This window comes from Salminus brasiliensis, chromosome 25 (genome assembly GCF_030463535.1).
Source record: "Salminus brasiliensis chromosome 25, fSalBra1.hap2, whole genome shotgun sequence".
In the NCBI taxonomy this organism is placed as follows: Eukaryota; Metazoa; Chordata; class Actinopteri; order Characiformes; family Bryconidae; genus Salminus; species Salminus brasiliensis.
The window spans coordinates 11781228-11794162 of record NC_132902.1 but is presented as its reverse complement, the minus strand read 5'-3'; the positions used below and the strand labels follow the sequence as shown (position 1 = coordinate 11794162).

At 41.2% G+C, this 12935-nt stretch overlaps 1 protein-coding gene across 2 annotated transcripts in view; it reads left to right on the top strand.

Moving 5' to 3' along the window:
• The window catches only part of cep89 (centrosomal protein 89), a 167594-nt gene extending 155748 nt beyond the window's left edge, over positions 1 to 11846 (top strand). For both annotated transcript variants that reach the window (XM_072671305.1, XM_072671306.1), the window contains one exon: positions 7484 to 11846. In XM_072671305.1, the coding sequence (XP_072527406.1) occupies positions 7484 to 7817 (334 nt within the window). In that variant the 3' untranslated portion in view covers positions 7818 to 11846. The remainder of the gene's footprint in view (positions 1 to 7483) is intronic.
• Positions 11847 to 12935: the final 1089 nt, after the last annotated feature.

Genomic DNA, 12935 nt, shown 5'->3' with positions numbered 1-12935 from the left:
TGCGGGTGGTGCGGGTGGGTGTGGGTGTAATAGAGAGAGACAGAAGCAGCAGGACCAAAACTGTGTCTGTAATGTATTTCAAGTGTGTTAAACAGCTGTGTGTGTCTGATCTTTATCAACACACTGGGGGCAGAATTTAACTGCTATTTAAACTATTTCAACCGAAATGATTCATTGTGTTTCTCATTACACAATCACACAGCACGATGCTGCTGAAGCTCAGAGTGGAAGATCACTGTGCAACAGCCTGTTTCAGTGAGTGTGTGTGTGTGTGTGCACACGCATGCACGTGTCTGGCTGAGGTCTCATTGGGGTTTCCAGTGCACAGCAACCTGTCAATAAGGCAACCATCACACATCAATAATGGTCTCAGCAGCATTCTGTGTTTGATGTCCCTAGATGGGTGGCAGAATGACAAAAAATAACCTTGGCGGGACATTGTGATGTTTCATTGGTCCACAGGAGGTCATTTCTTAGATGAGAAGAACCACATGGACCTGACTTGTAACTCTTCGCTTACTCACTCACTCGCACACAGGCTTCTTCACATGGGGGCACTGTTAGTACTGAAGTTGCGTTTGGTGCCTTGCGTCAGTGACACTGTGACGTTCACCTTGACATTACGTTCAAATGTTCAATTCAAACATTTCACTATACATCTATTAGACTCAGTTTGAACGCTATGTACAGATGTCCTCACCACATCCATCACAGTGTGGGGCAGCTCAGCCACCAAACACGACACCCACAGACTGCAGCGCATCATCAGGTCTGCAGAGAGAACCATCGGTGTGAAGTTACCCTCCCTACCGGACCTGCACACGGCCAGAACCAGGAAGCGTGTGGAGAACATCGTCCGTGATCCGTCACACCCTGGACATCACCTGTTCCAGTATCTTCCCTCAGGTCGGCGTTTCAGCCAGTTGAAGATCAAGACCTCCAGGCTACAGAGAAGCTTCTTCCCACATGCCATCACACTCATGAACAGCTAAACATTACAACACTACATTCTGAATACAGTCTATTACATACATACATCCTATCCAGATGTTCTCACTCTTCTTTCTCTGTACTGCACTTTATTTATCTGATAGTGTCTCAGAACAATCTGTACTACCGTCTCAACCAGTGTCTCCTCTGTTCTCCATATTTATATCTATTTAATCCAGTCTGCACTGTTCTTTACTGCAGCACTTAGCACTTTAAATATACAACTCTGCACATGTTAAGTTTACAGGTGTGTGTGTGTGTGTGTGTGTGTGTGTGTGTGTGTGTGTGTGTGTGTAGGTTGGGTGTGTTTGTTACTTCTGTAATGTCAGTTATCGTGCACTGTGAGCTACTGTAACCAAAAACAAATTCCTTGTATGTGTAAGCATACTTGGCCAATAAAGTCCGATTCTGATTCTGATTCTGATTCTGAATAACCCCAGTGGGTACTGGCCAACGTGAGACGTCTATCAGTTTTGAATAATTTAAGGCCAGACATAAAATAGCACATGCAAGATGTAATATTATTTATATTTCTGTGATTCTCAGTGATTTAAAACCAACTGAGATCAGAAGGAAATAAGCAGGCTCTGAGGTGAGGACCTGTTGGCTTCTGTTATAAGTGTGCTGTTATAAATGTGCATATTTCATTACAGACTATCTACTGTATATCAGTGTCAATAAGGTACCAAAATGAGCATTCTCAGGACCCAAGGCCATGTGAAACTCTAAGGGGACAAGGCGTTGTTCACATAGTTCCGAGCTTAAATAGGAATGTAATATTTTCTTGACCTCCTTTTTCTAATGGAAGCACAAATGAAATGATGAAACCATTCATTTAGACCAGTGGTTCTAAAGAAGCTTCTAGAGAACTACCTTCTCACAGGTTTTAACTTTAACTCAGACCTAGCACATCCCATTCAGCTATTAGTAATTAGTTGGATCAGGTGGGAGGACAATTATGGTTGGATCCACAGTCTGTGGGAAGGTAGCTCGCAAGTAGGAGGACTGACTTAAAATGTAACACCCTGATGGCCTTCTCCAGATAATTGCTTAATGCATGTACAATTAAAAGAGGATTAAGATTTAGATTTAGTTAAAACTCAGATTGTGCTAAGATTCAGATTCAGATTGAGTGCAGATTGAGTTAAGATTCAGTTCAGATTCAGATTAAGTGCAGATTGAGTTAAGATTCAGAATAAGTTAGAATTCAGAATAAGTTAGAATTCAGAATAAGTTAGGATTCAGATTGTGCTAAGATTCAGATTCAGATTGAGTGCAGATTGAGTTAAGATTCAGTTCAGATTCAGATTAAGTGCAGATTGAGTTAAGATTCAGAATAAGTTAGAATTCAGAATAAGTTAGAATTCAGAATAAGTTAAGATTCACATTCAGTTCAGATTCAGACTGAGTGCAGATTGAGTTAAGATTCAGATTGAGTTAAGATTCAGAATAAGTTAAGATTCAGATTGTGCTAAAATTCAGAATAAATTAAGATTCAGAATAAATTAGGATTTAGATTAAGATTCAGACTGAGCTAAAATTCAAATTAAATTCAGATTAAGAATAAAAAAAGATTCAGAATAAATTAGGTAATTTAGGTATTTTAATTATGTAGTAATACTGGATCACACACAATGTATGACAAAATCAGTGAGTGCATTTACACATGATAATTTCATCATAGTTTTTGCAGTAATCTGATCATTTAAGTGGTCATAAAAAAAAGCATGCGCCGACCGTGGTACCAGACATAAGCAAACCTGTTGATTGGATAACTGAAAATTTCTGCTGTTATCAGATTATGAAGTGCATGTAAACACACTCACTGTTTCTTCAGTACAATAGTATCCAAAAAATATTGTTATGTCAACACATTTTTTGATGTGTCTGTAGTAAACATCAAGGACAACTTTAAAGCAGTCCTGCTGGGTTAGATCGGTAAATAATAATCACCTCTCAACAGAGTGGCATGTAGAGAATGCTCCCACTCACTCTAAACCACACTGATAAGCCACCTAATATAGGCTAAATATGGCCCATAGAGAACAACCTTTAAATTTAGCCTTCTAAATGGAAAAATAGTATCAACCAATCTGATTAATAAAACATCTTTTACCTACTACACGCCCAAAATTGTTAATTTATGCCAGTGTTGAATATTATATCTTATACCCATATATTGACATATGGGTTAAGGCCTAGCTTTTACAGGTAGGAGAAGTATTCTGTGTTTTTGAAAATATCTTATTGTCTCTGTTTACTTGGCTTTCACAGGAGGTCATAATTGACATACATAATTGACCTCTCAGCTTTGTTCCTGTGTGTGTGTGTGTGTGTGTGTGTGTGTGTGTGTGTGAGAGAGAGAGAGAGAGAGAGAGAGAGAGAGAGAGAGAGAGAGAGAGAGAGAGAGTGAGAGTGAGAGTGAGAGAGAGAGAGAGAGCGAGAGGGCAATTGCACATACTCTGGCAGCGGCACTCTGGGCTGTGCTCAACAGATGGCTCAGCTAATTGATCTGTCATAATGACAGCGCATGGGCCGATTCAACAAGCACGATGATAACACAGTTTACGTGCGTGAGTGTATTCCTTTGTTCCTACAGCTTTTCCAGACCACCATTTAAAATCGCCACCGTGTGAGAACAAGATCACCAGTGCAGAATTGTTCCATATGTGAACAATTGGAAAATAACTCAGTGGAGGGCCCGCGTGGTATTCCAATACCAATGATTTCTGTAAATTTATTTTTTATTTCATTTATTTATAATTTTATTTACTGCCAAAAGGAGAACTGTCCAATCAGTGCCATAACGTGCATCTCCCCCTTTGGTTGGGAATCCACCAGCATAACTAGGAAGTGACAGCAGAATTAACCAATCATGCTTTGATGGGTGAAACCATAAGAAAAAATATCACTGAGAGCCTTCTAGAGGCTGTTAGCATGCTATAAACTAATGCTAGCTAATGTCTGGCTAATAATATTAAATATTATATATATATATATATATATATATATATATATATATATATATATATATATATATATATATATAAAACTTATTAAAGGTTCGGGACCAGATTTCTCCTTCCAAAAGCCAAAAGCTTCTGAATACGAGGTGCCTTACACTTGAACACTACCGTTGAAAGGATACACTGCACATATGAGTAGACTGGGCGACAGCGGTTGAAAAGTGAAGACCAAACATCTATTACGGTGGTTGGCTGCAGTACAACTTTTAAATTTGCTTAATCTCATGTAAGTAAACGGAGCAGAAAGGAAACCTTTATTGAAAATGATACATACAATATTTTTTTTGCCACATTAATATCCCCCAGTGTTTTACTTTACATTTAGTGCTATAACATTTTGTAGGAGTCATTTGCTGATATTTAAAGGGGTGTGGCAAAGAGGTGATTGGTAGCTGTGGGCAAGTAAAATGCACAGGTATTTAAAGATAATAAGTGGCATAGTGGTGTAGTTACACACTTGGTTGTGGCAGGCAGCATGGCGTTTTCTCTCATTTCTGATGAAAGTCAAGTTCCTTCACTGTGCTCGCTCCCAGTATAGATACAGACAGAGGGCTTGCCAGTGAGAAATATGTGTGGGGTTTGGTGGTCACATGGCTTTTTCTCACATCTCTACTGTGCCTGCTCTGGCTCAAATTTTCCTCTTTCCTTTTGGCTTCAAAATGTCACAGTAGGAGTGAGTGGGGACGTACTGTCTACTCTTGTGTACAGTCTATATATATAGACTGCACGTGGACTCTTGTTCACGTGCATAACCTGAAAAATGTGTGGTGTTTCTTTCAGGGTAGGGGAGTGTAGGGCGGGGACTTTGATGACTAACAATGATCAGTAGAAAATGTCATTATATGTGGGGTCTCACGTTTTCAACATCGGTTAGGATTCTTAAAATCCTGTAGTCTGGGCCAGGCGTAAACAAGGTAAGTTGCTCTTAGCATTTAGTTTAAAAAAAAAATCCCCCAAAACGTCTCCGCAAGGACTCCGCAATCAGCAAACAAGAGCTGTATCACTAGGGGGCGCTAGTTTATTCTGAAATCAAGGGTTTAAAAAAAAAAGAGTTTATCCAGCTTTGGCTGAAATAACTGCCTCTACTGTTCATTAAGTAACAAGAGCATTAGCGAGGTCAGGATATTTGATGATCTCAACCCCACCTCATTCCCTACTCCCCAAATCATCCCAGAAGAACACAGTTCCACTGCTCTACAGCTCAATGCTGGGTGGTTTATACCCCTCTAGCTCATGCCTGGTATTAAGCATGGTGCCAATAGGCTCATGTTTATCTGCGCCAGAGAGTCTAAAATTCTATTGCCAGTACTTTTTTCACACAGGCCGTGTGTGTGTGTGTGTGTGCATGTGCACATCTGTGTCAGCAATGAGTGCAACTCAAAGTGGTGGTCGGTGTGGCGCAACAGATAACACCACTACCGGCCAGAGAGCTACCACACCACGTGGGGGACAGGGGTTCGATTCCTGCTCTGGGTGACTATGCTGCTCTACCAATACCAATAAGAGTCCTTGGGCAAGACTCCTGGCTCTTGGCCCACTTCTGTAATACGAGTAACCTTGTAAGTCGCTCTGGATAAGAGTGTCTGCTAAATGTTTTAATGTAATGTAATGTTAATGCGTCCACAAACATTTGGACATAGAGTGTACACTTTATGTGGGTTCGTGTAGTAGCTCACAGTAACTGGCCCATGCAGCCTACAGAACTTAAGCCCCGCCCCGTCACACGGACGTTATAAGGAGTGTTTCAGCCCAGACTGCTTTTGGAATGACTGATGCAAGGCAGCCAATCAGAACGGAGGCTGCCTGCATATGATCAGACAAGTGAAGTAACACCAACAGCCTGTTTTAGAGGGATTAAGAGGGGTTGGCAATTGGAGGTGGGTGTAATATGGTCATGGTGGTGTAAGAGTGGGTTGGAATCTCTCTCTCTCACTCTGATGACGCTCATGCCTCGCCTCATTTGCAGATAATGACAGTTATTGTTACACAGCTGTGGCTCGCAGAGGCTTTGTATAGTAGCGCTCTTATCCCTCTCTCTGCCTTTTTCTTTTGCCTCTCCTTCTCTTCCTTTTACATCACTGTGCGGTTGAGGCTGAGTGCATAATTTTGTGTGTGTGTGTGTGTGTGTGTGTCTGTGTGTGTTTGCTGTCTTCTTCACTCTGAGTGTTGTGTTTGGACATGTCTGTCAGGTCTAAATGTTCTTCACTGTAGCCAGTAGAGGTCTCTCTCTGTGTGTGTATGTGTGTGTGTGTGTGTGTGTGTGTGTGTGTGTGTGTCTGACTGTTTCTCTGTGTCTCCCTGTCTCTGTCTCTCTCTCTCTCTCTCTCTCTCTCTCTCTCTCTCTCTCTCTCTCTCTCTCTCTCTCTCTCTCTCTCTCTTGGCTGTGTTCAAAATGTAAGGCAGCTGCCTCGATGCCTTGCTGCCTATGCTGTCTCAGAAGTCAGTACCTTAGAAGGCAGCATTGTGATGAAGGTACCTACAACCGGATCCCGCATTAGACAGCTAAGCGCCATGATGTTGCCAGGATACAGATAACTACTGTCAGCTGGCGGCATAACCAATTAAAATCATTAGATATAAAAGACCAAAATCCGTCCGTTAAAATATTAAAATATGTAGAAATAAAATATTACAGCAAAATAATAGCAAATAACCTACATTTATACAAAATTGCTGCTTGCCCATGCTCACCCAGCGATTACATAAGGCAGTGCAGGATACATCTATGCTGCCTTCACTAATCAGTAAGCTTAGCAGGTAGCATTTTATACGAACACTGCCTGAGTAGGCGCTTGTCTCTCTCTTCTCTCTCTCTCTCTCTCTCTCTCTCTCTCTCTCTCTCTCTCTCTCTTTGTCTATGTCTGCCTCTTTCTCAGTATGTCTCAGTTGGTGCATCCAGAAACTTTTGCTACTGCTCCTGTCCTCCCCCTCCCTTCCTACCGCTCCTGTCCTACTCGGAAAGAACACTGAGGAATCGAGGAGCGGAAAGAAGCAGGTGGAACGGAGAGAGCGAGCAGTAATTGGGGAAATGGGACAGCTGATCCCTTTCAAATCTGATGTTGACTACTGTTGAAGTGAGCCTATCACAACATTTGCTTTCAGCACACCCCTAAAACTCCAGAGCCAGTCGCAGTCGCTGCACAGAGCCAGCACATATATATACGGCAATTCTGTCCGTTTGATTGCAGTAATTGTCTAGGTCACTGTCTATACTCTCTCTCTACTTGTTTCTCTCCCCTTCCCTCTCCCTGTCTTACTCTATATCACACAATCTTCCATTTCTCTCTTTCTCTCTCTCTCGTGTGACTACATTAAGCATGACCTCATTTTTTCTGTGTCTTCTCTCTTTCTCTCAATTATTGACAATTATTGAATTTCAGTTGCCAAAGCTAACAGTAACAGGGCTTAGTTGAACCACAAAGTAACAGCAGCTCTCTCTCTTTCTCTCTCTCTCTCTCGATCTATAGAGCAGTAGAGAGTGAGCTGGAGGTAGTGTGGGAAGCAGCTGCGAGAGAGAATCAGCACCTGCAGAGCATCGTGATGGGGGTCAGCAGGGCAGATGGTGCACTGAGTCCGGTCACTGTACCGCCTGCTCTGGGCAGCACTGGCATCTCCCCTGCTTGGACACTGCGTCTGCTGGACAGTCTGGACCAAGCTGACCGGCCTTCCAGCACGGCACTCCCTCTCTTCAGACCCAGACAAGGCGGCCCTCCATTTCCTGTCCGGCACAGTCCAGCGTATGAGTCTGACAACCCCTCATCTGACGAGAGCCAGAAGAACGGACTGGACTTCTACTCTTGATATGGTGCACTGATGAGGAGGGAGCTTTATTACCAGGCAGATAGGAAGCGCTGTGTGAGGCCAAAGATGACTTACATAAAGAGACTAATGTTTTATATGGTTGCTATGATGGATTCTGTTTCCTCATCTATATTATCCATCTCCTTGGTTTGCTCCCCACAGTGAGCTCTCCCTGCTTTGAAAGATTGACTCTCCAACACTTATACATTAATGTTCATATTTACTTGGAAACAATACTGAACACTTTTAGTTTACATATTTTACAATAAGACAAAATGACCGATGCTCTGTATCTGCTTGGCAGTAATTTAGGACACATTGCTCTCATATTGCTGTATAAAATGAGGAGCTGTGTAAATGTTTGGAATCACCATTACAATTTTTTTTTATTTAATATAAAAATGATTATGTATGCAGTGTAGAGTTAAAGGTTACAAATGATTTGCCAACAGCAATTTTACGATATTTTCTTCATTATTAGTTAGCCTTATTAGTCACCGTTCCCCTCTGCGGTCATTGGTCCATGTGGCATCACTGTTATGCCATTGGGGGCACTCAATGTGTAAAACATTAGTTTTCAGAGTTGGCGGTTTCCGAGCTGCTACCACCCTTCACCCCGGTACCTTATTATCATGCCCTTTTGATCATCAGTCATATTACATCTTATGCCCATAACGTTCATTTTGAACTCTGCTACAACTGACTGGTGTGCTCGCTTATTCGTACATGCAGTAAACCAGGCTGAGTTCATTCCAAACCAGGGGTGGTCATAATATTTTGATATTACTGTATATATGCAAATATATAAAGGATTCACTGTGTTTATCTCTGCTCCATCATATCCATGACCTGCACTGCACTGTGCTGTCATTGCCAACTGCTTCTATATAGCTCCACTTCACCTTAATATATATGTAAAATAGGCCAAATGTGATTAATCAATGAAGCAATGGATGCAAATGATATATTCCGTAGTAGTTTGATTGCCTGTAGCACACACACTTCTTGCTATCTGTAAATTGCTGGATGAGTAGATTTAACTGCTGCAGAGTGATGTCCTTGAGAGGCAGACAGAGGTTGATTGAATGTACTCCTCTCTCCACAGATAAAGTACAGAGGTCCAGATTATTGCCTAAGATTATCATCTTAATTTAATGATCTTGTCTGAATGATATGCTAATGTTGTTTTTGCTTAATTACAAGGAGATGAACTGAGTGCCTGAGTAATTACCTCCATGTCTTGCCATGGTATTTTTGTCTGTTTTGACCGCTTTATGATTTGAAGACCAGCGTTATGGCATGTTTCACATTATAAGGAGTCTGGGTGAAGGTAGGTTAATGTATTGTCTGATTTTAGGTTACCTCTCCCATTCTGATGACTGTAGTTGGCTGAATGTTTATTTGCCTATTTATTTTTCATATAGTGGAAGCTCAGGCACATATCCATTCCCCCATAAAGCTCTGGTAGCCTTACAGTAACAAAGCAGTTATACAATATTGAAAAATACAGTTTATTCTGAGTGGAAAATGTCCAATATTTCTGTGCTTTCAATGCTTAGAAGACATACAGCAGTCTCAGCAATACACTACAGCACCTGTTTGCTTATGTTCACTTGTTTACTAAATAACACATCAAATAATTAATACAATTAATTGTGATTAATCACATCCCTCTAATTTGATCAAAGCACAACCCTAAGGAAAGATTGTTCATGAAAGCAGTGCAATTTTATGGCTATATAAGTGAACACTTGATCAGAATGTTCAGTTGAATCTGTACATTAAATCTATGGGATGAATACACTTTCTAAACTACATAAAGTGAGACCAACCGTGACAAACAATGATATACTGTATATGCTATATTTACATTGTATATTTAACCTGTATCACATCAGTGATCAGCCTGTCTGTGATTGTAGACTCTTGCTATGATTCATACAGTTTGTGGATTCTTGTTACAGTAAAGAATCCTTGAGGGAATTGAGGGGAACTGACACTCTCCATTGCTTTTGCTTTTGTTAGTTTGTTGCTTGTTGATTTCTCTACAGTATCCTGTGAGCTGGTATTTCAGTAAAAAAGGCTACAATCACAGATTCGGTCATAGCATCATACAGCATGCAAGCAGTGAGGCTTCAGCAACACATCAACCACCAGAAGAATGTGGGGAAATGTGATCTTGGTGATTATGGGAAAGGCATGATTGTTGGTGTCAGGCTGGTTTGAGTACTGTCCGAACTGCTGATCTCCTGAGATTTTCAGCACAACAGTCTCAAGAGTTTTTAAGAAAAAAAAAGCAACCAGTGAGCAGCATTTCTGAAAACACATAAAAACGCCTTGATGAGAGAGGGGTCAGTGGAGAATGGTCAGACTGATTTGAGCTGATACAAGCTCGACAGTAACTCTGTAATAACCACTTTGTACAACTGCTTGAGATGGATAGAATACAACAGCAGACCACATTGGGTTCTAAACAGAAATCTATACACAGAAATTGGGAGCTCACCAAAACTGGACAGCTGAGGACTGGAAAAGGTAGCACAGAGTAACAGTGTAGGGGGTGATTTTTTTGGCACGCTTTGGGCCTATTTATAACAATCAATCATCAACTGAATGCCACAATCTATTTGAGTATTGCTGACCACATGCATCCTTTCATGGCCACAATTTACCCATATTCTAACGGCCGGCCACTTCCAGCATGATCACGCATCACTACACAAAGCAGTGTCCCGAACACAAAAACTAGAAGGAGCTGTTGTGCGACTGTACAAACAGATTCAGCAGGAATTCAGTACTATCCTTTTACAGACTGGTGAAAGCTAAAGAGGAGAGAAACAACTGGAATCCAGGCACTGAAATGTGTGGGAGCTCACTGAGTGGTGAAGTCACGCTCTGAAAACAGGAGGGGAAATCACCAAGCCCACTATAGTTGTGAATTAGGTCCAGGCTAAGTTCAAGTAAGTGAGAAAACTAACAAACCTGGATGAAGCAGTCTACTAAATGAGCCTGAAAACAGTTAAAGAAGACCACTCTCTCGACTTTGTGCTCTCAAATATAAGGGTTTATCCTAGTCGTTCCTAGCTACACATCACTGTCCATGGATCATTGGTTCTTTAGTAATTGGGACATCGGGTCCAATTGCCTTTTGGCAGATTGTTGGAGAATGTTTTGCCACTTAGTCCAACTAGGGGGGTCGTGTTCCAGCGGGAACGTGGTGTCAATGCATACCCTTTATAGAACAGGAGATTTCCAGCATGAAAGCTGCAAAATCTGCAGAAATCAGAATTGGATCAGAATTTAAAAGGAAGGTTTCCAGCAGCTTGGGAAATCCATGCTATGAGAGCAAAGAGAGGCCTTAGCTTGTTGTAATATTGCTTAGTAAATGGACATAGTACGATTGTAAGTACAGAATTTGACGCTGTCCAGCACGGCCTGTAGTTACGGTTAACCGCACTAGTACTGTGCGCTTAGACTGTTTGGAAAAAATGATGTCTTGCGGTAGGACAGTGAGTCAGCAGCCACACAATTACAGGACTATGCAGATTAGGCTTTTCTACATCCCACCTTCTAAAAACGTCAAATTCCATTCCAACGTCATCTGTATGACCAAGCCACTGTTCACAAGCTGCCAATTTAGCAGTCCTTATACGTGCCCTGTGGTCTACCCCACCTCGTCACTGTGTCATTACAGAGTCATACAGGTCCGTAATGGAGCCCTGCCAAGACTGTCAAAGGTCATGTGTTGCACTGGTTGACCGACCTCGAAGACGCCATAAAGTAATCCACCCGAGGCAGCTATTTAACCTCCCAGCAATACAGAGCTCTGATCACTGATCATTTCTCTGATGCATGAGCAGCCACACACTACACACATGAATTCTGACCTACAGGTTGAGGACGTTCAGAGAAATTGCTTATAATTGGGTATAAGATTTTATACTTGATAGTTTTTACAATACATGTTATCTGTCATCTGTTTTTCTGAGGTTTGTGAACCAGCTGGATCAGACAGAATACACCAGTATATGAATAAAATAATAAAAATAAGAAACAAAAATAATGGTCTCGCACCCAATCATTTACATGTTACTGTGCAATTCTTTGTGATACATGCAGTTGTTCTGTGTTTCAGTAGTACAGACCAACAGTATGCTCAGAAAAGTGTATTGTTATATTGCTCACCCCTAATGTTGGGCCTGTGAATTGAGTTTCATGACAATTTCATATTATTTTTATTAATTTAGGCACCAAAAACAATCATTCATTTTAATATTTTCCAACCAGAACAGAAATGTTTTTACAGGCTTTATATGTTTCTATTTTTTAAGTTCAGTATCTGTCACTGTGTACTACAGCAGGTGAGGCCATTCTCCAGAAGCTATGTAGTCTTGGGTCCTACAAAATTCAATGAGAATTACTGTCCACAAGACAGTTACCACTGGTAGTTCTTGTCGGAGTAAGCAGGAAAACAGCTTTTAGACTTATTTTAGAGTGCTGTGAATGTTCACAGGTGCCCCATACAGCTTTTAGAATTTGAGCAATTTGAGAATTTATAAAATCAAGTCAAATTTGTGCTGGTAGACTATAAAGCAGACGTTTGCTTCAGTGTAGTGAAAGCCATCTGCTCATCCAGTGTTTTTTCTAAAATCAAGTGTATAAATGAAGGGCATAACTGTGTTGGACACTGGGTGGGTTGAAAATGACCTTCACATTGTTACTTCTCTTGGCTGTTCTCAACTAACTTATTTCATGAATAGTTAGCTGACCCTTTAGCTGATGCTTGGCATTGGGCTTGGTTGCTTCAGGGTTTTGTACAGCTGCTCCTTAGAGTCCCCATCTTTTGGCAGAATTGGACACTTGTCCAACAGTGGGTGCACGTTGAGAAAGCTAAACTCACCAATTAGAAGGGACGCCTGATTACCTTTCGACATAGTGTTTGTAAATGTCATATTAATCATCCCCATATTCCAGCCAAGTCTTTTCATGCCTTACATCAATACTCCTAATTCTGAGAACTGCAGCAAGCACGTTATGGTTGGGCTACATCATCCCACACAAGGCAGAGAGTGACTCCTACTGTCAGATCTATTCCCTTTCAAAATGCAGTGAAATGTC